Source organism: Panulirus ornatus, chromosome 52, assembly GCF_036320965.1.
Source record: "Panulirus ornatus isolate Po-2019 chromosome 52, ASM3632096v1, whole genome shotgun sequence".
Classification (NCBI taxonomy): domain Eukaryota; kingdom Metazoa; phylum Arthropoda; class Malacostraca; order Decapoda; family Palinuridae; genus Panulirus; species Panulirus ornatus.
In genome coordinates this window covers 4,937,842-4,965,402 of record NC_092275.1, presented here as the reverse complement: position 1 = coordinate 4,965,402, position 27,561 = coordinate 4,937,842, and the positions used below count along the sequence as shown (strand labels likewise).

Below are 27,561 nucleotides of genomic sequence, written 5' to 3'. Positions count from 1 at the left end.
TGGGGCAAGTATGAAGTCGTGGGGATGAGAGCTTGGGAAGTGGGGTTCTTTTGTTGTTCGCTGATATACAGCGCTGGGGGGCTGATTTTGTGAAAAAGGGCAGAGCTGGTGATGAGTTGGGTAAGTGTGTGAAAGAAGAAAGTTAAGGTAAATGTGAATAAGAGAAAGGGTTTTATTAGGTGGAGTAGGGTTGGGGGTTCAATTTCAATTGGGAGGTAAGTTTAAATGGAGAAAAACGGGAAGAAGTAAAGTGTTTAGTATCTGGGAGTGGTTTGGGCCCAGCGGAATGGAACCATGGAAGTAAAAAGTGATTCATAGGGTGGGGGAGGGGGTAAAAATCCTGGGAGCCTTGAAGAATGTGTGGAAGTCGAGAACATTATCTCGGAAAGCAAAAATGGGTATGTTTGAAGGAATAGTGGTTCCAACAATGTTGTATGGTTGTGAGGCATGGGCTATGGATAGAGTTGTGGGCAGGAGGGTGGATGTGCTGGAAATGAGATTTTTGAGGACAATATGTGGTGTGAGGTGGTTTGATCGAGTAAGTAATGTAAGGGTAAGAGAGATGTGTGGAAATAGAAAGAGCATGGTTGAGAGAGCAGAAGAGGGTGTTTTGAAATGGTTTGGACACATGGAGAGAATGAGTGAGGAAAGATTGACCAAGAGGATATATGTGTCGGAGGTGGAGGGAACGAGGAGAAGTGGGAGACGAAATTGGAGGTGGAAAGATGGAGTGAAAAAGATTTTGAGTGATCGGGGCCTGAACATGCAGGAGGGTGAAAGGCAGGCAAGGAATAGAGTGAATTGGATCGATGTGGTATACCGGGGTTGGCGGGCTGTCAGTGGATTGAATCAGGGCATGTGAAGCGTCTGGGGTAAACCATGGAAAGCTGTGTGGGGTCTGGATGTGGAAAGGGAGCTGTGGTTTCGGGCATTATTGCATGACAGCTAGGGTCTGAGTGTGAACGAATGAGGCCTTTGTTGTCATTTCCTAGCGCTACCCCGCACACATGAGGGGGGAGGGGGATGGTATTCCATGTGTGGCGAGGTGGCGATGGGAATGAATAAAAGGCAGACAGTGTGAATTGTGTGCATGGATATATATGTATGTATCTGTGTGTGTAATATATATGTGTAAATTGAGATGTATAGGCATGTATATTTGCATGTGTGGACGTGTGTGTATATACATGTGTATGGGGGTGGGTTGGGCCATTTCTTTCGTCTGTTTCCTTGTGCTACCTCGCAAACGTGGGAGACAGCGACAAAGCAAATAGATAAATAAAAAAATATTTTCCCTACAAAGTGATGTAGCTAGCTTAATTCACGAGTTTCAAACAATAGTAAGAATGCTATGGGTGATAGGCTTTATTGATGGGACACATGTACCAATCTGAGGTCCTGGAGGAAATGATGCTGAAACTAATGTAGGAAAGATATTATTGTACCAAGGTTATGAGAATATAGTGACAAAAAATAATGCTATATACTTACTTTGCTTGAATTTGTTTCCATGCTCTCGTAAGTTGACTGATGGACCGAGGCTGATGTGGATAAACCGCAGGAGGGTGAAAAGCACACACAGAATAGAGTGAATTGGAGCATTGTTGTATACAGGGTTTGACGTGCTTTTAGTGGCCTGAACTAGGACATATGAACCACCTGGGAGAAACAATGGAATGTCTGCTGGGGGCCTGGTTATGGATAAGGTCCTGTGGTTTAAGTGCATTACACATGACAGAGAATTGATTTTAATGAGTGGGGCCTTTTCTTTGCCTGTTCCTGGCTCTACCTCACAGTTATAGAAATTGTAAGCAAGTGTGAAATAATAAAATGTATTGTTGACTGGGCTATGGATAGAGTTGTGCGGAGGAGGATGGATGTGCTGGAAATGAGATGTTTGAGGACAGTATGTGGTGTGAGGTGGTTTGATCGAGTAAGTAATAATAGGGTAAGAGAGATGTGTGGTAATAAAAAGGGTGTGGTTGAGAGAGCAGAAGAGGGTGTTTTGAAATGGTTTGGTCACATGGAAAGAATGAGTGAGGAAAGATTGACCAAGAGGATATATGTGTCAGAGGTGGAGGGAATGAGAAGTGGGAGACCAAATTGGAGGTGGAAAGATGGAGTGAAAAAGATTTTGAGTGATCGGGGCCTGAACATGCAGGAGGGTGAAAGGCGTGCAAGGAATAGAGTGAATTGGAACGATGAGATATACCAGGGTCGACGTGCTGTCAGTGGATTGAACTAAGGCATGTGAAGCATCTTGGGTAAACCATGGAAAGTTCTGTGGGGCCTGGATGTGGAAAGGGAGTTCTGGTTTCGGTGCATTACACTTGACAGCTAGAGACTGAGTGTGAAAGAATATGGCCTTTGTTGTCTTTTCCTAGCGCTACCTCACGCACATGCGGGGGGGGGAGGAGGTTTGTTATTTCATGTGTGGCAGGGTGGTGATGGGAATGAATAAAGGCAGACAGTATGAATTATGTACATGTGATATATGTATATATATATATATATTTCTTTCATACTATTCACCATTTCCCGCATTAGCGAGGTAGCGTTAAGAGGACTGGGCCTTAGAGGGAATATCCTCACCTGGCCCCCTTCTCTGTTCCTTCTTTTGGAAAATTAAAAAAAAAAACAAGAGGGGAGGATTTGCAGCCACCCACTCCCTCCCCTTTTAGTCGCCTTCTACGACACGCAGGGAATACGTGGGAAGTATTCTTTCTCCCCTATCCCCAGGGGTAATATATATGTATATATATATATATCTTTTCTTTTTTCTTTCATACTATTCGCCATTTCCCGCATTAGCGAGGTAGCGTTGAGAACAGAGGACTGGGCCCTTGAGGGAATATCCTCACCTGGGCCCCTTCTCTGTTCCCTCTTTTGGAAAAAAAAAAAAAAAAAAAAAAAATATATATATATATATATATATATATATATATATATATATATATATATATATATATTTTTTTTTTTCTTTTTTTTCAAACTATTCGCCATTTCCCGCATTAGCGAGGTAGCGTTAAGAACAGAGGACTGGGCCTTTGAGGGAATACCCTCACCTGGCCCAATTCTCTGTTCCTTCTTTTGGAAAATTGAAAAAAAAACCGAGAGGGGAGGATTTCCAGCCCCCCGCTCCCTCCCCTTTTAGTCGCCTTCTACGACACGCAGGGAATACGTGGGAAGTATTCTTAATCCCCTATCCCCAGGGATAATATATATATATATATATATATATATATATATTTTTGCTTTGTCGCTGTCTCCCGCGTTTGCGATGTAGCGCAAGGAAATAGACGAAAGAAATGGCCCAACCCACCCCCATACACATGTATATACATACGTCCACACACGCAAATATACATACCTACACAGCTTTCCATGGTTTAACCCAGACGCTTCACATGCCGATTCAATCCATTGACAGCACGTCAACCCCGGTATACCACATCGATCCAATTCACTCTATTCCTTGCCCTCCTTTCACCCTCCTGCATGTTTACGCCCCGATCACACAAAATCTTTTTCACTCAATCTTTCCACCTCCAATTTGGTCTCCCACTTCTCGTTCCCTCCACCTCCGACACATATATCCTCTTGGTCAATCTTTCCTCACTCATTCTCTCCATGTGCCCAAACCATTTCAAAACACCCTCTTCTGCTCTCTTAAGCACGCTCTTTTAATTTCCACACATCTCTCTTACCCTTACGTTACTTACTCGATCAAACCACCTCACACCACATATTGTCCTCAAACATCTCATTTCCAGCACATCCATCCTCCTGTGTACAACTCTATCCATAGCCCACGCCTCGCAACCATACAACATTGTTGGAACCACTATTCCTTCAAACATACCCATTTTTGCTTTCCGAGATAATGTTCTCGACTTCCACACATTCTTCAAGGCTCCCAGAATTTTCACCCCCTCCCCCACCCTATGATCCACTTCTGCTTCCATGGTTCCATCCGCTGCCAGATCCACTCCCAGATATCTAAAACACTTTACTTCCTCCAGTTTTTCTCCATTCAAACTTACCTCCCAATTGACTTGACCCTCAACCCTACTGTACCTAATAACCTTGCTCTTATTCACATTTACTCTTAACTTTCTTCTTTCACACACTTTACCAAACTCCGTCACCAGCTTCTGCAGTTTCTCACATGAATCAGCCACCAGCGCTGTATCATCAGCGAACAACAACTGACTCACTTCCCAAGCTCTCTCATCCACAACAGACTTCATTTTTGCCCCTCTTTCCAAAACTCTTGCATTCACCTCCCTAACAACCCCATCCATAAACAAATTAAACAACCATGGAGACATCACACACCCCTGCCGCAAACCTACATTCACTGAGAACCAATCACTTTCCTCTCTTCCTACACGTACACATGCCTTACATCCTCGATAAAAACTTTTCACTGCTTCTAACAACTTGCCTCCCACACCATATATTCTTAATACCTTCCACAGAGCATCTCTATCAACTCTATCATATGCCTTCTCCAGATCCATAAATGCTACATACAAATCCATTTGCTTTTCTAAGTATTTCTCACATACATTCTTCATAGCAAACACCTTATCCACACATCCTCTACCACTTCTGAAACCACACTGCTCTTCCCCAATCTGATGCTCTGTACATGCCTTCACCCTCTCAATCAATACCCTCCCATATAATATACCAGGAATACTCAACAAACTTATACCTCTGTAATTTGAGCACTCACTCTTATCCCCTTTGCCTTTGTACAATGGCACTATGCACGCATTCCGCCAATCCTCAGGCACCTCACCATGAGTCATACATACTTTAAATAACCTTACCAACCAGTCAGTAATACAGTCACCCCCTTTTTTAATAAATTCCACTGCAATACCATCCAAACCTGCTGCCTTGCCGGCTTTCATCTTCCGCAAAGCTTTTACTACCTCTTCTCTGTTTATCAAATCGTTTTCCCTAACCCTCTCACTTTGCACACCACCTCGACCAAAACACCCTATATCTGCCACTCTATCATCAAACACATTCAACAAACCTTCAAAATACTCACTCCATCTCCTTCTCACGTCACCACTACTTGTTATCACCCCCATTTGCGCCCTTCACTGAAGTTCCCATTTGCTCCCTTGTCTTACGCACTTTATTTACCTCCTTCCAGAACATCTTTTTATTCTCCCTAAAATTTAATGATACTCTCTCACCCGAACTCTCATTTGCCCTCTTTTTCACCTCTTGCACTTTTCTCTTGACCTCCTGTCTCTTTCTTTTATACATCTCCCATTCAGTTGCATTTTTTCCCTGCAAAAATCGTCCAAATGCCTCTCTCTTCTCTTTCACTAATACTCTTACTTCTTCATCCCACCACTCACTACCCTTTCTAATCAACCCACCTCCCACTCTTCTCATGCCACAAGCATCTTTTGCACAATCCATCACTGATTCCCTAAATACATCCCATTCCTCCCCCACTCCCCTTACTTCCATTGTTCTCACCTTTTTCCATTCTGTACTCAGTCTCTCCTGGTACTTCCTCACACAGGTCTCCTTCCCAAGCTCACTTACTCTCACCACCCTCTTCACCCCAACATTCACTCTTCTTTTCTGAAAACCCATACAAATCTTCACCTTAGCCTCCACAAGATAATGATCAGACATCCCTCCAGTTGCACCTCTCATCACATTAACATCCAAAAGTCTCTCTTTCGTGCGCCTGTCAATTAACACATAATCCAATAAAGCTCTCTGGCCATCTCTCCTACTTACATACGTATACTTATGTATATCTCGCTTTTTAAACCAGGTATTCCCAATCACCAGTCCTTTTTCAGCACATAAATCTACAAGCTCTTCACCATTTCCATTTACAACACTGAACACCCCATGTATACCAATTATTCCCTCAACTGCCACATTACTCACCTTTGCATTCAAATCACCCATCACTATAACCCGGTCGTGTGCATCAAAACCACTAACACAGTCATTCAGCTGCTCCCAAAACACTTGCCTCTCATGATCTTTCTTCTCATGCCCAGGTGCATATGCACCAATAATCACCCATCTCTCTCCATCAACTTTCAGTTTTACCCATATTAATCGAGAATTTACTTTCTTACATTCTATCACATACTCCCACAACTCCTGTTTCAGGAGTACTGCTACTCCTTCCCTTGCTCTTGTCCTCTCACTAACCCCTGACCTTACTCCCAAGACATTCCCAAACCACTCTTCCCCTTTACCCTTTAGCTTTGTTTCACTCAGAGCCAAAACATCCAGGTTCCTTTCCTCAAACATACTACCTATCTCTCCTTTTTTCACTTCTTGGTTACATCCACACACATTTAGACACCCCAGTCTGAGTCTTCGAGGAGGATGAGCACTCCCCGCGTGACTCCTTCTTCTGTTTCCCATTTTAGAAAGTTAAAAAAATACAAGGAGGGGAGGATTTCTGGCCCCCGCTCCCGTCTCCTCTAGTCGCCTTCTACGACACGCGAGGAATGCGAGGAATATATATATATATTTTTTTTTTTTTTTTGTCGCTGTCTCCTGCGTTTGCGAGGTAGCGCAAGGAAACAGGCGAAAGAAATGGCCCAACCCACCCTCATACACATGTATATACATACGTCCATACACGCAAATATACATACCTACACAGCTTTCCATGGTTTACCCCAGACGCTTCACATGCCCTGATTCAATCCACTGACAGCACGTCAACCCCGGTATTCCACATCGATCCAATTTACTCTATTCCTTGCCCTCCTTTCACCCTCCTGTATGTTCAGGCCCCGATCACACAAAATCTTTTTCACTCCATCTTTCCACCTCCAATTTGGTCTCCCACTTCTCGTTCCCTCCACCTCCGACACATATATCCTCTTGGTCAATCTCTCCTCACTCATTCTCTCCATGTGCCCAAACCATTTCAAAACACCCTCTTCTGCTCTCTCAACCACGCTCTTTTTATTTCCACACATCTCTCTTACCCTTACGTTACTTACTCGATCAAACCACCTCACACCACACATTGTCCTCAAACATCTCATTTCCAGCACATCCACCCTCATGCGCACAACTCTATCCATAGCCCACACCTCGCAACCATACAACATTGTTGGAACCACTATTCCTTCAAACATACCCATTTTTGCTTTCCGAGATAATGTTCTCGACTTCCACACATTCTTCAAGGCTCCCAGAATTTTCACCCCCTCCCCCACCCTATGATCCACTTCCGCTTCCATGGTTCCATCCGCTGCCAGATCCACTCCCAAATATCTAAAACACTTTACTTCCTCCACTTTTTCTCCATTCAAACTTACCTCCCAATTGACTTGACCCTCAACCCTACTGTACCTAATTACCTTGCTCTTATTCACATTTACTCTTAACTTTCTTCTTTCACACACTTTACCAAACTCAGTCACCAGCTTCTGCAGTTTCTCACATGAATCAGCCACCAGTGCTGTATCATCAGCGAACAACAACTGACTCACTTCCCAAGCTCTCTCATCCCCAACAGACTTCATACTTGCCCCTCTTTCCAGAACTCTTGCATTCACCTCCTAACAACCCCATCCATAAACAAATTAAACAACCATGGAGACATCACACACCCCTGCCGCAAACCTACATTCACTGAGAACCAATCACTTTCCTCTCTTCCTACACGTACACATGCCTTACATCCTCGATAAAAACTTTTCACTGCTTCTAACAACTTGCCTCCCACACCATATATTCTTAATACCTTCCACAGAGCATCTCTATCAACTCTATCATATGCCTTCTCCAGATCCATAAATGCTACATACAAATCCATTTGCTTTTCTAAGTATTTCTCACATACATTCTTCATTTTTTTTTTTCATACTATTCGCCATTTCCCGCGATAGCGAGGTAGCGTTAAGAACAGAGGACTGGGCCTTTGAGGGAATATCCTCACATGGCCCCCTTCTCTGTTCCTTCTTTTGGAAAATTAAAAAAAAATACGAGAGGGGAGGATTTCCAGCCCCCCCGCTCCCTTCCCTTTTAGTCGCCTTCTACGACACGCAGGGAATACGTGGGAAGTATTCTTTCTCCCCTATCCCCAGGGAATAAATATATATATATATATATATATATGCTGAAAAAAATTTTTATATATATATATCTTTTTTTCTTTCTTTTAAACTATTCGCCATTTCCCGCATTAGCGAGGTAGCGTTAAGAACAGAGGACTGGGCCTCTTTTGGAATATCCTAACCTGGCCCCCTCTGTTCCTTCTTTAGGAAAAAAAAAAAACGAGAGGGGAGGATTTGCAGACCCCCGCTCCCTCCCCTTTTAGTCGCCTTCTACGACACGCAGGGAATACGTGGGAAGTATTCTTAATCCCCTATCACCAGGGATTATATATATATATATATATATATATTTTTTTTTTTTTATACTTTGTCGCTGTCTCCCGCGTTTGCGAGGTAGCGCAAGGAAACAAACGAAAGAAATGGCCCAACCCCCCCATACACATGTATATACATACGTCCACACACGCAAATATACATACCTACACAGCATTCCATGGCTTACCCCAGACGCTTCACATGCCTTGATTCAATCCACTGACAGCACGTCAACCCCGGTATACCACATCGCTCCAATTCACTCTATTCCTTGCCCTCCTTTCACCCTCCTGCATGTTCAGGCCCCGATCACACAAAATCTTTTTCACTCCATCTTTCCACCTCCAATTTGGTCTCCCTCTTCTCCTTGTTCCCTCCACCTCCGACACATATATCCTCTTGGTCAATCTTTCCTCACTCATCCTCTCCATGTGCCCAAACCACTTCAAAACACCCTCTTCTGCTCTCTCAACCACGCTCTTTTTATTTCCACACATCTCTCTTACCCTTACGTTACTCACTCGATCAAACCACCTCACACCACACATTGTCCTCAAACATCTCATTTCCAGCACATCCATCCTCCTGCGCACAACTCTATCCATAGCCCACGCCTCGCAACCATACAACATTGTTGGAACCACTATTCCTTCAAACATACCCATTTTTGCTTTCCGAGATAATGTTCTCGACTTCCACACATTCTTCAAGGCCCCCAGAATTTTCGCCCCCTCCCCCACCCTATGATCCACTTCCGCTTCCATGGTTCCATCCGCTGCCAGATCCACTCCCAGATATCTAAAACACTTCACTTCCTCCAGTTTTTCTCCATTCAAACTCACCTCCCAATTGACTTGACCCTCAACCCTACTGTACCTAATAACCTTGCTCTTATTCACATTTACTCTTAACTTTCTTCTTCCACACACTTTACCAAACTCAGTCACCAGCTTCTGCAGTTTCTCACATGAATCAGCCACCAGCGCTGTATCATCAGCGAACAACAACTGACTCACTTCCCAAGCTCTCTCATCCCCAACAGACTTCATACTTGCCCCTCTTTCCAAAACTCTTGCATTTACCTCCCTAACAACCCCATCCATAAACAAATTAAACAACCATGGAGACATCACACACCCCTGCCGCAAACCTACATTCACTGAGAACCAATCACTTTCCTCTCTTCCTACACGTACACATGCCTTACATCCTCGATAAAAACTTTTCACTGCTTCTAACAACTTTCCTCCCACACCATATATTCTTAATACCTTCCACAGAGCATCTCTATCAACTCTATCATATGCCTTCTCCAGATCCATAAATGCTACATACAAATCCATTTCCTTTTCTAAGTATTTCTCACATACATTCTTCAAAGCAAACACCTGATCCACACATCCTCTACCACTTCTGAAACCACACTGCTCTTCCCCAATCTGATGCTCTGTACATGCCTTCACCCTCTCAATCAATACCCTCCCATATAATTTACCAGGAATACTCAACAAACTTATACCTCTGAAATTTGAGCACTCACTCTTATCCCCTTTGCCTTTGTACAATGGCACTATGCACGCATTCCGCCAATCCTCAGGCACCTCACCATGAGTTATACATACATTAAATAACCTTACCAACCAGGCAACAATACAGTCACCCCCTTTTTTAATAAATTCCACTGCAATACCATCCAAACCTGCTGTCACGCGGGGAGTGCTCATCCTCCTCGAAGGCTCAGAGTGGGGTGCCTAAATGTGTGTGGATGTAACCAAGATGTGAAAAAAGGAGAGATAGGTAGTATGTTTCAGGAAAGGAACCTGGATGTTTTGTCTCTGAGTGAAACGAAGCTCAAGGGTAAAGGGGAAGAGTGGTTTGGGAATGTCTGGGGAGTAAAGTCAGGGGTTAGTGAGAGGACAAGAGCAAGGGAAGGAGTAGCAATACTCCTGAAACAGGAGTTGTGGGAGTATGTGATAGAGTGTAAGAAAGTAAATTCTCGATTAATATGGGTAAAACTGAAAGTTGATGGAGAGAGGTGGGTGATTATTGGTGCATATGCACCTGGGCATGAGAAGAAAGATCAAGAGAGGCAAGTGTTTTGGGAGCAGCTGAATGAGTGTTAGTGGTTTTGATGCACGAGACCGGGTTATAGCGATGGGTGATTTGAATGCAAAGGTGAGTAATGTGGCAGTTGAGGGAATAATTGGTATACATGGGGTGTTCAGTGTTGTAAATGGAAATGGTGAAGAGCTTGTAGATTTATGTGCTGAAAAAGGACTGATGATTGGCAATACCTGGTTTAAAAAGCGAGATATACATAAGTATACTTATGTAAGTAGGAGAGATGGCCAGAGAGCGTTATAGGATTACGTGTTAATTGACAGGCGTGCGAAAGAGAGACTTTGGATGTTAATGTGCTGAGAGGTGCAACTGGAGGGATGTCTGATCATTATCTTGTGGAGGCTAAGGTGAAGATTTGTATGGGTTTTCAGAAAAGAAAAGTGAATGTTGGGGTGAAGAGGGTGGTGAGAGTAAGTGAGCTTGAGAAGGAGACCTGTGTGAGGAAGTACCAGGAGAGACTGAGTACAAAATGGAAAAAGGTGAGAACAATGGAAGTAAGGGGAGTGGGGGAGGAATGGGATGTATTTAGGGAATCAGTGATGTATTGCGCAAAAGATGCTTGTGGCATGAGAAGAGTGGGAGGTGGGTTGATTAGAAAGGGTAGTGAGTGGTGGGATGAAGAAGTAAGAGTATTAGTGAAAGAGAAGAGAGAGGCATTTGGACGATTTTTTGCAGGGAAAAAATGCAATTGAGTGGGAGATGTATAAAAGAAAGAGACAGGAGGTCAAGAGAAAGGTGCAAGAGGTGAAAAAAAGGGCAAATGAGAGTTGGGGTGAGAGAGTATCATTAAATTTTAGGGAGAATAAAAAGATGTTCTGGAAGGAGGTAAATAAAGTGCGTAAGACAAGGGAGCAAATGGGAACTTCAGTGAAGGGCGCAAATGGGGAGGTGATAACAAGTAGTGGTGATGTGAGAGGGAGATGGAGTAAGTATTTTGAAGGTTTGTTGAATGTGTTTGATGATAGAGTGGCAGATATAGGGTGTTTTGGTCGAGGTGGTGTGCAAAGTGAGAGGGTTAGTGAAAATGATTTGGTAAACAGAGAAGAGGTAGTGAAAGCTTTGCGGAAGATGAAAGCCGGCAAGGCAGCAGGTTTGGATGGTATTGCAGTGGAATTTATTAAGAAAGGGGGTGACTGTATTGTTGACTGGTTGGTAAGGTTATTTAATGTATGTATGACTCATGGTGAGGTGCCTGAGGATTGGCGGAATGCGTGCATAGTGCCATTGTACAAAGGCAAAGGGGATAAGAGTGAGTGCTCAAATTACAGAGGTATAAGTTTGTTGAGTATTCCTGGTAAATTATATGGGAGGGTATTGATTGAGAGGGTGAAGGCATGTACAGAGCATCAGATTGGGGAAGAGCAGTGCGGTTTCAGAAGTGGTAGAGGATGTGTGGATCAGGTGTTTGCTTTGAAGAATGTATGTGAGAAATACTTAGAAAAGCAAATGGATTTGTATGTAGCATTTATGGATCTGGAGAAGGCATATGATAGAGTTGATAGAGATGCTCTGTGGAAGGTATTAAGAATATATGGTGTGGGAGGCAAGTTGTTAGAAGCAGTGAAAAGTTTTTATCGAGGATGTAAGGCATGTGTACGTGTAGGAAGAGAGGAAAGTGATTGGTTCTCAGTGAATGTAGGTTTGCGGCAGGGGTGTGTGATGTCTCCATGGTTGTTTAATTTGTTTATGGATGGGGTTGTAAAGGAGGTAAATGCAAGAGTCCTGGAAAGAGGGGCAAGTATGAAGTCTGTTGGGGATGAGAGAGCTTGGGAAGTGAGTCAATTGTTGTTCGCTGATGATACAGCGCTGGTGGCTGATTCATGTGAGAAACTGCAGAAGCTGGTGACTGAGTTTGGTAAAGTGTGTGGAAGAAGAAAGTTGAGAGTAAATGTGAATAAGAGCAAGGTTATTAGGTACAGTAGGGGTGAGGGTCAAGTCAATTGGGAGGTGAGTTTGAATGGAGAAAAACTGGAGGAAGTGAAGTGTTTTAGATATCTGGGAGTGGATCTGTCAGCGGATGGAACCATGGAAGCGGAAGTGGATCATAGGGTGGGGGAGGGGGCGAAAATTTTGGGAGCCTTGAAAAATGTGTGGAAGTCGAGAACATTATCTCGGAAAGCAAAAATGGGTATGTTTGAGGGAATAGTGGTTCCAACAATGCTGTATGGTTGCGAGGCGTGGGCTATGGATAGAGATGTGCGCAGGAGGATGGATGTGCTGGAAATGAGATGTTTGAGGACAATGTGTGGTGTGAGGTGGTTTGATCGAGTAAGTAACGTAAGGGTAAGAGAGATGTGTGGAAATAAAAAGAGCGTGGTTGAGAGAGCAGAAGAGGGTGTTTTGAAATGGTTTGTGCACATGGAGAGAATGAGTGAGGAGAGATTGACCAAGAGGATATATGTGTCGGAGGTGGAGGGAACGAGGAGAAGAGGGAGACCAAATTGGAGGTGGAAAGATGGAGTGAAAAAGATTTTGTGTGATCGGGGCCTGAACATGCAGGAGGGTGAAAGGAGGGCAAGAAATAGAGTGAATTGGAGTCATGTGGTATACAGGGGTTGACGTGCTGTCAGTGGATTGAAGCAAGGCATGTGAAGCGTCTGGGGTAAACCATGGAAAGCTGTGTAGGTATGTATATTTGCGTGTGTGGACGTGTGTATGTACATGTGTATGGGGGGGTTGGGCCATTTCTTTCGTCTGTTTCCTTGCGCTACCTCGCAAACGCGGGAGACAGCGACAAAGTATAAAAAAAAAAAAAAAAAAAAAAAAATATATATATATATATATTTTTGCTTTGTCACTGTCTCCCGCGTTTGCGAGGTAGCGCAAGGAAACAGACGAAAGAAATGGCCCAACCCACCCCCATACACATGTATATACATACGTCCACACACGCAAATATACATACCTACACAGCTCTCCATGGTTTACCCCAGACGCTTCACATGCCCTGATTCAATCCACTGACAGCACGTCAACCCCGGTATACCACATCGATCCAATTCACTCTATTCCTGGCCCTCCTTTCACCCTCCTGCATGTTCAGGCCCCGATCACACAAAATCTTTTTCACTCCATCTTTCCACCTCCAATTTGGTCTCCCACTTCTCGTTCCCTCCACCTCCGACACATATATCCTCTTGGTCAATCTTTCCTCACTCATTCTCTCCATGTGCCCAAACCATTTCAAACACCCTCTTCTGCTCTTTCAACCACGCTCTTTTTATTTCCACACATCTCTCTTACCCTTACGTTACTTACTCGATCAAACCACCTCACACCACACATTGTCCTCAAACATCTCATTTCCAGCACATCCATCCTCCTGCGCACAACTCTATCCATAGCCCATGCCTCGCAACCATACAACATTGTTGGAACCACTATTCCTTCAAACATACCCATTTTTGCTTTCCGAGATAATGTTCTCGACTTCCACACATTCTTCAAGGCTCCCAGGATTTTCGCCCCCTCCCCCACCCTATGATCCACTTCCGCTTCCATGGTTCCATCCGCTGCCAGATCCACTCCCAGATATCTAAAACACTTTACTTCCTCCAGTTTTTCTCCATTCAAACTCACCTCCCAATTGACTTGACCCTCAACCCTACTGTACCTAATAACCTTGCTCTTATTCACATTTACTCTTAACTTTCTTCTTTCACACACTTTACCAAACTCAGTCACCAGCTTCTGCAGTTTCTCACATGAATCAGCCATATATATATATATATATATATATATATATATATATATATATATATATATATATATATATATATCTGGGGATAGGGGTGAAAGAATACTTCCCACGCATTCCTCGCGTGTCGTAGAAAGCGACTAGAGGGGATGGGAGCGGGGGGCTAGAAATCCTCCCCTCCTTGTATTTTTTTTTAACTTTCTAAAATGGGAAACAGAAGAAGGAGTCACGCGGGGAGTGCTCATACTCCTCGAAGGCTCAGATTGGGGTGCCTAAATGTGTGTGGATGTAACCAAGATGTGAAAAAAGGAGAGATAGGTAGTATGTTTGAGGAAAGGAACCTGGATGTTTTGGCTCTGAGTGAAACGAAGCTCAAGGGTGAAGGGGAAGAGTGGTTTGGGAATGTCTTGGGAGTAAATTCAGGGGTTAGTGAGTGGACAAGAGCAAGGGAAGGAGTAGCAGTACTCCTGAAACAAGAGTTGTGGGAGTACGTGATAGAATGTAAGAAAGTGAATTCTCGATTAATATGGGTAAAACTGAAAGTTGATGGAGAGAGATGGGAGATTATTGGTGCATATGCACCTGGGCATGAGAAGAAAGATCATGAGAGCAAGTGTTTTGGGAGCAGCTGAATGAGTGTGTTAGTGGTTTTGATGCACGAGACCGGGTTATAGTGATGGGTGATTTGAATGCAAAGGTGAGTAATGTGGCAGTTGAGGGAATAATTGGTATACATGGGGTGTTCAGTGTTGTAAATGGAAATGGTGAAGAGCTTGTAGATTTATGTGCTGAAAAAGGACTGATGATTGGGAATACCTGGTTTAAAATACGAGATATACATAGTATACTTATGTAAGTAGGAGAGATGGCCAGAGAGCGTTATTGGATTACGTGTTAATTGACAGGCGCACGAAAGAGAGACTTTTGGATGTTAATGTGCTGAGAGGTGCAACTGGAGGGATGTCTGATCATTATCTTGTGGAGGCTAAGGTGAAGATTTGTATGGATTTTCAGAAAAAAAGAGTGAATGTTGGGTTGAAGAGGGTGGTGAGAGTAAGTGAGCTTGGGAAGGAGACTTGTGTGAGGAAGTACCAGGAGAGACTGAGTACAGAATGGAAAAAGGTGAGAACAATGGAAGTAAGGGGAGTGGGGGAGGAATGGGATGTATTTAGGGAATCAGTGATGGATTGCGCAAAAGATGCTTGTGGCATGAGAAGAGTGGGAGGTGGGTTGATTAGAAAGGGTAGTGAGTGATGGGATGAAGAAGTAAGAGTATTAGTGAAAGAGAAGAGAGAGGCATTTGGACGATTTTTGCAGGGAAAAAATGCAGTTGAGTGGGAGACGTATTAAAGAAAGAGACAGGAGGTCAAGAGAAAGGTGCAAGAGGTGAAAAAAAGGGCAAATGAGAGTTGGGGTGAGAGAGTATCATTAAATTTTAGGGAGAATAAAAAGATGTTCTGGAAGGAGGTAAATAAAGTGCGTAAGACAAGGGAGCAAATGGGAACTTCAGTGAAGGGCGCAAATGGGGGTGATAACAAGTAGTGGTGATGTGAGAAGGAGATGGAGTGAGTATTTTGAAGGTTTGTTGAATGTGTTTGATGATAGAGTGGCAGATATAGGGTGTTTTGGTCGAGGTGGTGTGCAAAGTGAGAGGGTTAGGGAAAATGATTTGGTAAACAGAGAAGAGGTAGTAAAAGCTTTGCGGAAGATGAAAGCCGGCAAGGCAGCAGGTTTGGATGGTATTGCAGTGGAATTTATTAAAAAAGGGGGTGACTGTGTTGTTGAGTGGTTGGTAAGGTTATTTAATATATGTATGACTCACGGTGAGGTGCCTGAGGATTGGCGGAATGCGTGTATAGTGCCATTGTACAAAGGCAAAGGGGATAAGAGTGAGTGCTCAAATTACAGAGGTATAAGTTTGTTGAGTATTCCTGGTAAATTATATGGGAGGGTATTGATTGAGAGGGTGAAGGCATGTACAGAGCATCAGATTGGGGAAGAGCAGTGTGGTTTCAGAAGTGGTAGAGGATGTGTGGATCAGGTGTTTGCTTTGAAGAATGTATGTGAGAAATACTTAGAAAAGCAAATGGATTTGTATGTAGCATTTATGGATCTGGAGAAGGCATATGATAGAGTTGATAGAGGTGCTCTGTGGAAGGTATTAAGAATATATGGTGTGGGAGGCAAGTTGTTAGAAGCAGTGAAAAGTTTTTATCGAGGATGTAAGGCATGTGTACGTGTAGGAAGAGAGGAAAGTGATTGGTTCTCAGTGAATGTAGGTTTGCGGCAGGGGTGTGTGATGTCTCCATGGTTGTTTAATTTGTTTATGGATGGGGTTGTTAGGGAGGTGAATGCAAGAGTTTTGGAAAGAGGGGCAAGTATGAAGTCTGTTGGAGATGAGAGAGCTTGGGAAGTGAGTCAGTTGTTGTTCGCTGATGTTACAGCGCTGGTGGCTGATTCATGTGAGAAACTGCAGAAGCTGGTGACTGAGTTTGGTAAAGTGTGTGAAAGAAGAAAGTTAGAGTAAATGTGAATAAGAGCAAGGTTATTAGGTACAGTAGGGTTGAGGGTCAAGTCAATTGGGAGGTGAGTTTGAATGGAGAAAAACTGGAGGAAGTGAAGTGTTTTAGATATCTGGGAGTGGATCTGGCAGCGGATGGAACCATGGAAGCGGAAGTGGATCATAGGGTGGGGGAGGGGGCAAAAATTCTGGGAGCCTTGAAGAATGTGTGGAAGTCGAGAACATTATCTCGGAAAGCAAAAATGGGTATGTTTGAAGGAATAGTGGTTCCAGCAATGTTGTATGGTTGCGAGGCGTGGACTATGGATAGAGTTGTGCACAGGAGGATGGATGTGCTGGAAATGAGATGTTTGAGGACAATGTGTGGTGTGAGGTGGTTTGATCGAGTAAGTAACGTAAGGGTAAGAGAGATGTGTGGAAATAAAAAGAGCCTGGTTGAGAGAGCAGAAGAGGGTGTTTTGAAATGGTTTGGGCACATGGAGAGAATGAGTGAGGAAAGATTGACCAAGAGGATATATGTGTCGGAGGTGGAGGGAATGAGGAGAAGAGGAAGACCAAACTGGAGGTGGAAAGATGGAGTGAAAAAGATTTTGTGTGATCGGGGCCTGAACATGCAGGAGGGTGAAAGGAGGGCAAGGAATAGAGTGAATTGGAGCGATGTGGTATACCGGGGTTGACGTGATGTCAGTGGATTGAATCGGGGCATGTGAAGCGTCTGGGGTAAACCATGGAAAGCTGTGTAGGTATGTATATTTTTCGTGTGTGGACGTATGTATATACATGTGTATGGGGGTGGGTTGGCCCATTTCTTTCGTCTGTTTCCTTGCGCTACCTTGCAAACGCGGGAGACAGCGACAAAGCAAAAAAAAAAAATGTATATTTGCGTGTGTGGACGTATGTATGTACATGTGTATGGGGGGGGGTTTGGGCCATTTCTTTCGTCTGTTTTCCTTGCGCTACCTCGCAAACGCGGGAGACAGCGACAAAGTATAATAAATAAAATATAAATATATATATATATATATATATATATATATATATATATATATATATATATATATATATATATATATTTTAACTTTCTAAAAGGGAAAACAGAAGAAGGAGTCACGCAGGGAGTGCTCATCCTCCTCGAAGGCTTAGATTGGGGTGTCTAAATGTGTGTGGATGTAACCAAGATGAGAAAAAAGGACAGATAGGTAGTATGTTTGAGGAAAGGAACCTTGGTGTTTTGGCTCTTAGTGAAACGAAGCTCAAGGGTAAAGGGGAAGAGTGGTTTGGGAATGTCTTGGGAGTAAAGTCAGGGGTTAGTGAGAGGACAGGAGCAAGGGAAGGAGTAGCACTACTCCTGAAACAGGAGTGGTTGGAGTATGTGATAGAGTGTAAGAAAGTAAATTCTAGATTGATATGCGTAAAACTGAAAGTTGATGGAGAGAGATGGGTGATTATTGTTGCATATTCGCCTGGGCATGAGAAGAAAGATTATGAGTGGCAAGTGTTTTGGGAGCAGCTGAGTGAGTATGTTGGTAGTTTTGATGCACGAGACCGGGTTATAGTGATGGATGATTTGAATGCAAAGGTGAGTAATGTGGTAGCTGAGGGAGTAATTGGTGTACATGGGGTGTTCAGTGTTGTAAATGGAAATGGTGGAGAGCTTGTAGATTTATGTGCTGAAAAAGGACTGGTGATTGGGAGTACCTGGTTTGAAAAGAGAGATATACATAAATATACATATGTAAGTAGGAGAGATGGCCAGAGAGCGTTATTGGATTATGTGTTAATTGAAAGGCGCGCGAAAGAGAGACTTTTGGATGTTAATGTGCTGAGAGGTGCAACTGGAGTGATATCTGATCATTATCTTGTGGAGGCGAATGTGAAGATTTGTAGAGGTTTTCAGAAAAGAATAGAGAATGTTGGGGTGAAAAGAGTGGTGAGAGTAAGTGAGCTTGGGAAGGAGACTTGTGTGAGGAAGTACCAGGAGAGACTGAGTACAGAATGGAAAAAGGTGAGAACAATGGAAGTAAGGGGAGTGGGGGAGGAATGGGATGTATTTAGGGAATCAGTGATGGATTGCGCAAAAGATGCTTGTGGCATGAGAAGAGTGGGAGGTGGGTTGATTAGAAAGGGTAGTGAGTGGTGGGATGAAGAAGTAAGAGTATTAGTGAAAGAGAAGAGAGAGGCATTTGGACGATTTTTGCAGGGAAAAAATGCAGTTGAGTGGGAGACGTATAAAAGAAAGAGACAGGAGGTCAAGAGAAAGGTGCAAGAGGTGAAAAAAAGGGTGAATGAGAGTTGGGGTGAGAGAGTATCATTAAATTTTAGGGAGAATAAAAAGATGTTCTGGAAGGAGGTAAATAAAGTGCGTAAGACAAGGGAGCAAATGGGAACTTCATTGAAGGGCGCAAATGGGGAGGTGATAACAAGTAGTGGTGATGTGAGAAGGAGATGGAGTGAGTATTTTGAAGGTTTGTTGAATGTGTTTGATGATAGAGTGGCAGATATAGGGTGTTTTGGTCGAGGTGGTGTGCAAAGTGAGAGGGTTAGGGAAAATGATTTGGTAAACAGAGAAGAGGTAGTAAAAGCTTTGCAGAAGATGAAAGCCGGCAAGGCAGCAGGTTTGGATGGTATTGCAGTGGAATCTATTAAAAAAGGGGGTACTGTATTGTTGACTGGTTGGTAAGGTTATTTAATGTATGTATGAATCATGGTGAGGTGCCTGAGGATTGGCGAAATGCTTGCATAGTGCCATTGTACAAAGGCAAAGGGGATAAAAGTGAGTGCTCAAATTACAGAGGTATAAGTTTGTTGAGTATTCCTGGTAAATTATATGGGAGGGTATTGATTGAGAGGGTGAAGGCATGTACAGAGCATCAGATTAGGGAAGAGCAGTGTTGCTTCAGAAGTGGTAGAGGATGTGTGGATCAGATGTATTCTTTGAAGAATGTATGTGAGAAATACTTAGAAAAGCAAATGGATTTGTTGTGTAGCATTTATGGATCTGGAGAAGGCATATGATAGAGTTGATAGAGATGCTCTGTGGAAGGTATTAAGAATATATATTGTGGGAGGCAAGTTGTTAGAAGCAGTGAAAAGTTTTTATCGAGGAAGTAAGTAATGTGTACTAGTAGGAAGAGAGGAAAGTGATTGGTTCTCAGTGAATGTTGGTTTGCGGCCGGGATGTGTGATGACTTTATGGTTGTTTAATTTGTTTATAGATGGGGTTGTTAGGGAGGTGAATATAAGAGTTTTGGAAAGAGGGGCAGGTATGCTGTCTGTTGTGGTTGAGAGAGCTTGGGAAGCGAGTCAGTTGTTATTCGCTGATGATACAACGCTGGTGGCTGATTCAGGTGAGAAACTGCAGAAGCTGGTGACTGAGTTTGGAAATGTGTGTGAAAGAAGAAAGCTGAGAGTGAATGTGAATAAGAGCAAGGTTATTAGGTACAGTAGGGTTGAGGGACAAGTCAGTTGGGAGGTAAGTTTGAATGGAGAAAAGCTACAGGAAATGAAGTGTTTTAGATATTTGGGAGTGGATTTGGCAGTGGATGGAACCATGGAAGCGGAAGTGAATCTTAGGGTGGGGGAGGGGCCAAAAGTTCTGGGAGCGTTGAAAAATGTGTGGAACTCGAGAACATTATCTTGGAAAGCAAAAATGGGTATGTTTGAAGGAATAGTGGTTCCAACAATGTTATATGGTTGCAAGGCATGGGCTATAGATAGAGTTGTGCAGAGGAGGGTGGATGTGCTGGAAATGAGATGTTTGAGGACAATATGTGGTGTGAGGTGGTTTGATCGATTAAGTAATAATAGGGTAAGAGAGATGTGTGGTAATAAAAAGAGTGTGGTTGAGAGAGAAGAAGGGGGTGTTTTGAAATGGTTTGGTCACATGGAGAGAATGAGTGAGGAAAGATTGACCAAAAGGATATATGTGTCAGAGGTGGAGGGAATGAGGAGAAGTGGGTGACCAAATTGAAGGTGGAAAGACGGAGTGAAAAAGATTTTAGGAGGGTGAAAGGCGTGCAAGGAACAGAGTGAATTGGAACGATGTGGTATACTGGGGTCGATGGGGTCGATGTGCTGTCAGTGGATGGAACAAGGGCATGTGAAGTGTCTGGGGTAAACCATGAAAAGTTTTGTGGGGCCTGGATGTGGAAAGGGAGCTGTGTTTTCGGTGTATTATACATGACAGCTAGAGACTGAGTGTGAATGAATGTGGCCTTTGTTGTCTTTTCCTAGCGCTTCCTCGCGCACATGCGGGGCGTGGGGTTTGTTATTTCATGTGTAGCGAGGTGGCGATGGGAATGAATAAAGGCAGACAGTATGAATTATGTACATGTGTATATATGTATATATGTGTGTGTGTATATATATGTATATGTTGAGATGTATAGGTATATATATTTGCGTGTGTGGACGTGTATGTATATACATGTGTATGTGGTTGGGTTGGGCCATTCTTTCGTCTGTTTCCTTGCGCTATTTCGCTAACGCGGGAGACAGCGACAAAGTAAAATATATAAAATAGATTAATATAATTGTCCACGAATACTCAACAAACTTATGCTTCTGTAATTTGAACACACCTTTATCCCCTTTGCCTTTGCACAATGGCACTACGCATGCATTCCACCAATCCTCATGCACTACCCCATGTTCCATATGTACATTGAATATCCTTACCAACCAATCAACAACAGAGTCACTCCCTTTTTTGATAAATTCCAGTGCATTGCCATCTAAACCCACTGCCTTGCCGACTTTCATCATCCCCAAAGCTTTCACTACCTCTTCTCCGTTTACCAAACCATTCTCCCTGACCCTCTCACTTCGCAGACCACCCCGACCAAAACACCCTATATCTGCCACTCTATCAATAAATACATTCAACAAACCATCAAAATACTCACTTCATCTCCTCACTTCATCATTGCTTATTATTACCTTCTTGGGTGATTATTGGTGCTTATGCACTTGGTCATGAGAAGAAAGATCTTTAGAGGCAAGTGTTTTGGGAGGAGTTGAGTGAATATGTTATCAGTTTTGGTGCACAAGACCCATTATTAGTGATTGGTAATTTGAATGCGAAGGTGAGTAATGTTGGAGTCGAGGGTATAGTTGGTGCATATGGGGTATTCATTGTTGTGAATGGAAATGGTGAAGTGCTCATGGATTTGTGTGCTGAAAAAAGACTGGTGGTTGGGAATTGAATTGGAATGCTGTGATTTACTGGGGTTGACATGCTGTGAATGGGCTGAACCAGGGGATGTGAAACGTCTAGGGTAAACCATGGAAAGATGTGTGGGGCCTGAATGTGTATAGGGAGCTGGAGTTTCAGTGCTCAGACCCTACAAATCTTTTCATGGTTTATCCCAGACGTTTCACATGCCCTGGTTCAGTTCATTGACAGCACATACTTATATACACACATTCATATTCATACTTACTCTCTTTCATACATTCCTGATGCCACCCCACCCCACAGGAAACAGCACAAGGAAAGGAAAAAAATGACATATACATTCTTTTTTCCCCCACACCCAGTCGCCTCCCTCTGCATTAGATGAAGAAAGGCCACATCTGCTCACACTCATTCTTAAGCTGTCATGTGTGATGCACCAAAACCACAGCTCCCTATCCACATCTGGGCCTCTCAGACCTTTTACATTCTGATATTTTAAGAGCATTTGATTGATGATCTACATAATATTAATCTCTTTATTTATAGATGAGCAGTGTGGTTTCAGAAGTGGTAGAGGATGTGTGGATCAGGTGTTTGCTTTGAAAAATGTATGTGAGAAATACTTAGAAAAGCAAATGGATTTGTATGTAGCATTTATGGATTTGGAGAAGGCATATGATAGAGTTGATAGAGATGTTATGTGGAAGGTATTAAGAATATATGGTGAGGGAGGCAAGTTGTTAGAAGCAGTGAAAAGTTTTTATCGAGGATGTAAGGCATGTGTACGTGTAGGAAGAGAGGAAAGTGATTGGTTCTCAGTGAATGTAGGTTTGCGGCAGGGGTGTGTGATGTCTCCATGGTTGTTTAATTTGTTTATGGATGGGGTTGTTAGGGAGGTGAATGCAAGAGTTTTGGAAAGAGGGGCAAGTATGAAGTCTGTTGGGGATGAGAGAGCTTGGGAAGTGAGTCAGTTGTTGTTCGCTGATGATACAGCGCTGGTGGCTGATTCATGTGAGAAACTGCAGAAGCTGGTGACTGAGTTTGGTAAAGTGTGTGAAAGAAGAAAGTTAAGAGTAAATGTGAATAAGAGCAAGGTTATTAGGTACAGTAGGGTTGAGGGTCAAGTCAATTGGGAGGTGAGTTTGAATGGAGAAAAACTGGAGGAAGTGAAGTGTTTTAGATATCTGGGAGTGGATCTGGCAGCGGATGGAACCATGGAAGCGGAAGTGGATCATAGGGTGGGGGAGGGGGCGAAAATTCTGGGAGCCTTGAAGAATGTGTGGAAGTCGAGAACATTATCTCGGAAAGCAAAAATGGGTATGTTTGAAGGAATAGTGGTTCCAACAATGTTGTATGGTTGCGAGGCGTGGACTATGGATAGATTGTGCGCAGGAGGATGGATGTGCTGGAAATGAGATGTTTGAGGACAATGTGTGGTGTGAGGTGGTTTGATCAAGTAAGTAACGTAAGGGTAAGAGAGATGTGTGGAAATAAAAAGAGCGTGGTTGAGAGAGCAGAAGAGGGTGTTTTGAAATGGTTTGGTCACATGGAGAGAATGAGTAAGGAAAGATTGACCAAGAGGATATATGTGTCGGAGGTGGAGGGAACGAGGAGAAGAGGGAGACCAAATTGGAGGTGGAAAGATGGAGTGAAAAAGATTTTGTGTGATCGGGGCCTGAACATGCAGGAGGGTGAAAGGAGGGCAAGGAATAGAGTGAATTGGAGCGATGTGGTATACCGGGGTTGACGTGCTGTCAGTGGATTGAATCAAGGCATGTGAAGCGTCTGGGGTAAACCATGGAAAGCTGTGTAGGTATGTATATTTGCGTGTGTGTGGACGTATGTATGTACATGTGTATGGGGTGGGTTGGGCCATTTCTTTCGTCTGTTTCCTTGTGCTACCTCGCAAACGCGGGAGACAGTGACAAAGCAAAAAAAAAAAAAAAAAAATTTATAGATGATACAAAAAAAAATCTAGAAACACATTCTTTCTTTGAAAATTTGGATTTTAGAGGTTTTGTAAGTCCTCTGTGTATGGTTCTTCTTGAGAATAGGGTGGTAATACTGTCCTAAAAGAGTGTCCCATTGGAGCCACTAGCAGTGGACTGTCACACTTTTTTTTGGCTAGATATTTAAGAATGTTTTGTCAAAGTAATACCATATTTGCACTAATTTTTGGTGAAGCTGAAAGCTGATTGTGAGTAAGAAAGGGGAGATTTTGCTGGTTACATTTGCCAGGAATGTTTGAATCACAGATTGGAAGAGGAGATAGTGTTAAAGGTAGAAGGATATGTGCCTTCATGTCTGTAATAAACATTGTTATATACTTAGTAGAGAAAGAACCATTGCCCAAAGAGAAACAGAAATCTTTCCAAGGAAATTTCAAAGAGAATTTTCTGAGGTTGATTCAGTCAGTGCTATTGAAGTGCTAATATTGATGTCTAAAGGGTGCAGGAGGAGGTACAGTTAGTAAGGAGACATTTATATGAGTATAGGGGGATAGGGGACAAAGAATACTTCCCACGTATTTTTAATTTTCCAAAAGAAGGAACAGAGAATTGGGCCAGGTGAGGGTATTCCCTCAAAGGCCCAGTCCTCTGTTCTTAACGCTACCTCGCTAATGCGGGAAATGGCGAACAGTTTGAAAGAAAAGAAGAAGTTAGTTGAACTACTCATTGACAACATTGTATAACTTTAGCGTGAAGGATTAGAGGTGAAAAGTAGATCCAGAGTGCTGGAATGGTCATGGCAGTATGGAGTATGAGTAGGGTACTTGATGCTTTGCTTCTGATACTTAGTCAAAACAGATTTAGAGTGTTGGAGGAGTGATTAATGATTTCCCTCTGATCTTCAAGTATGGAAATAACAGGCTTGAGGCCCCTTCCACCAAAACAGATCCAGAGTGTTGGAGGAGTGGTTAATGATTTCCTACTGATCTTCAAGTATGGAAATAGGAGGCTTGAGGCCCCTTCCATCCAACTATCCCCTCTCCCCACCATTGGTAGCTATCATTTGTGCGGGGGAATTTCAACCAATCCTTACTGTGTATACTGAAATCATCAAAGTAAAGGCCCTAAGCTTGAGGTTATATTTATTTCAATACAGTAGAATTGGATAATTCAGAAAAGATGAATTGTTGAACTTCACTTGAGAAAATGGAGTGAAGTATGAGTTGTAAAATGGAGGAATGGGATATATATTGATGTTGATACTTCGCCAATATTTTTTGCCATGTGGAGGATGTACCTGACATGAAATGAGTGAAATTATATGATTTTGTTTTCTTGCAGGTTTTGAGTGACATACGAGAAAAGATTAACCTTCCAGAAGACAGTAAATTTAGCAGGAAATCCCCAAAGAAACGAAGCAGCAACACTAGTGCTTGCCACAGTAATCATGATGATGTAGCATACAAAATTCTGCTCTTTTCTCATATTAAGATGGCTACTATTACCCATAAATTTCTTATCACTGCATGGTTAAAGGTAAGATACTTTTTACTGTTAAGACTGATATCAGTAATACTTATACTAGCTTCTCATGAATTGTGGCTTTTGGTTTTACACTATATTTATATTCACTGATGAGGTCATAAATTCTTTTAAGAAAAGTAATGACTGTATGAATATTTTGGCCATGCTGGGAAGTATATTATGAGTATTGCCTGCCTGGATATCAGGAGGGTTAGTGATAGCTGCTTAGTGAGTCATCGGTTAAGTGGTTGTCAAATTGCTTTCCTCTGACCCAGGTAGCTGTCTTTTCTTTCAGCTTCACTCACATATGGACTATTAGTATTCTGTCCACAAATATACAATCTTTCCTTGTCATACGTAACCCTGGGCAACTCTTAACTCACACAGCTCATTCTATGGTGAGTACTATGTGCTCACCTTGCATTTTGGCAAAATTGTAGGTGCAGTAGATAGAAGTAGTAAGTAGGAACATTTAGGCAGGAGCAGTAGGTAGAAACATTAGGTAGAAGTAATAGGAAGAAGCATTAGATAGAAGTAGTGAGTAGGAACATTTGGTAGGAGCCTCTGCAGACACTGCACTAGAGTTGCCCTCTGCCAGTAGCCTGTTAAGGTGAGGCACTAAAGGCTAAGAAGCAGCACTAGAGTTCACTAGTCATGGATACTCTCTTGCCATGGAGACTCCCTTGAGGGAGTTCCAGATGGAACAGGCATCAAAGATATAGATAGATTGACCTTTGACAGATAGGCACTCATTCTTGAATTTCTGCTCTCTCAGCCACACTTTTTATTTCCACACATCTCTCTTACCCTTTCATTGCTTGCTCGATCAAACCACCTAACACCATATATTGTCCTCGAACATTTAATTTCCAACACATTCACGTCCTCCTTACAACCCCATCTATGACCCATGCCTTGCTACCATATAATGTTGTTGGAACTACTACTCCTTCAAACATACCCATTTTCACTCTGTGAGATAACATTCTCTCCTTCCACACGTTCTTCATCGCTTCCAGAAACTTTGCCTCCTCCCTCACCCTGTGATTTACTTCTGCTTCCATTTGCTGCTAAGTCCACTCCCAGATACCTAAAACACTTCACTTCCTTCAATTTTTCTCCATTCAAACTCACATCCCAATTAACTTGTCCCTCACCCCTCCTGAACCTGATAACCTTGCTCTTATCACATTTACTCTCAGTTTCCACCTTTCCCACATTTTCCAAACTCATTCACCAACTTCTGCAGTTTTTCATTTGAATCAGCTACTAGAGCTGTATCATTGGCAAAAAGCAAGTGGCTCACTTCCCAGGCCCTCTCATCCCCAACAGACTGTATACTCGCCCCCTCTCCAACACTTGCAATTATCTTCCTAACCACCCCTTCCATAAACAAATTAAACAACCATGGGGACATCACACACCCCTGCCACAAACCGACATTCATTGGGAACCAGTCACTCTCCTTTCTTCCTACTCGTACACATGCCTTACATCCTTGGTTAAAACTTTTCAATTTCTAGCAGCTTACCTCCTGCACCATATACTCTTCAGACCTTCCACAAAGCATTTCTATCATCCCTATCATATGCCTTCTCCAGATCCATAAATGCTACACACAAATACATCTGTTTTTCTAAGTATTTCTTACGCACATTGATAGGCATGTAAAAGAGAGACTTTTGGATGTTAATGTGCTGAGAGGGGCAGCTGGAGGGATGTCTGATCACTGTCTTGTGGAGGCAGAGGTGAAGATTTATGGAGGTTTTCAAAAAAGAAGAGAGGATGTTGGGGAGAAGAGAGTGGTGAGAGTAAGTGACCTTGGAAAGGAGACGTTTGAGGAAGTACCAAGAGAGATTGAGTGTAGAATTGCAAAAGGTGAGAGCAAATGACTTGAAGGGAGTGAGTGAGGGATGGGATGTATTTTGGAAAGCAGTGATGGCTTGTGCAAAAGATGCATATGGCATGAGAAAAGTGGGAGGTTGGTAGATTAGAAAGGGTAGTGAGTGACGAGGTGAAGAATTTAAAGTTGTTAGTGAAAGAGAAAAGAGAGGTGTTTGGACAATACTTGCAAGGAAGGAGTGCAAATGGCTGGAAGATGTATATAAGAAAGCAGCAGGAGATCAAGAGAGAGGTGCAAGGATTGAAAAAGAGGGCAAATGAGAGTTGGGATGAGAGAG

At 42.9% G+C, this 27,561-nt stretch overlaps 1 protein-coding gene across 2 annotated transcripts in view; it reads left to right on the top strand.

Moving 5' to 3' along the window:
- LOC139765001 (Fanconi anemia group D2 protein-like) overlaps positions 1-27,561 on the top strand; it is a 370,225-nt gene that overhangs the window by 167,302 nt on the left and 175,362 nt on the right. For both annotated transcript variants that reach the window (XM_071692052.1, XM_071692050.1), the window contains exon 9: positions 25,199-25,393. In XM_071692052.1, coding sequence (XP_071548153.1) covers positions 25,199-25,393 — 195 coding nt within the window. The remainder of the gene's footprint in view (positions 1-25,198; positions 25,394-27,561) is intronic.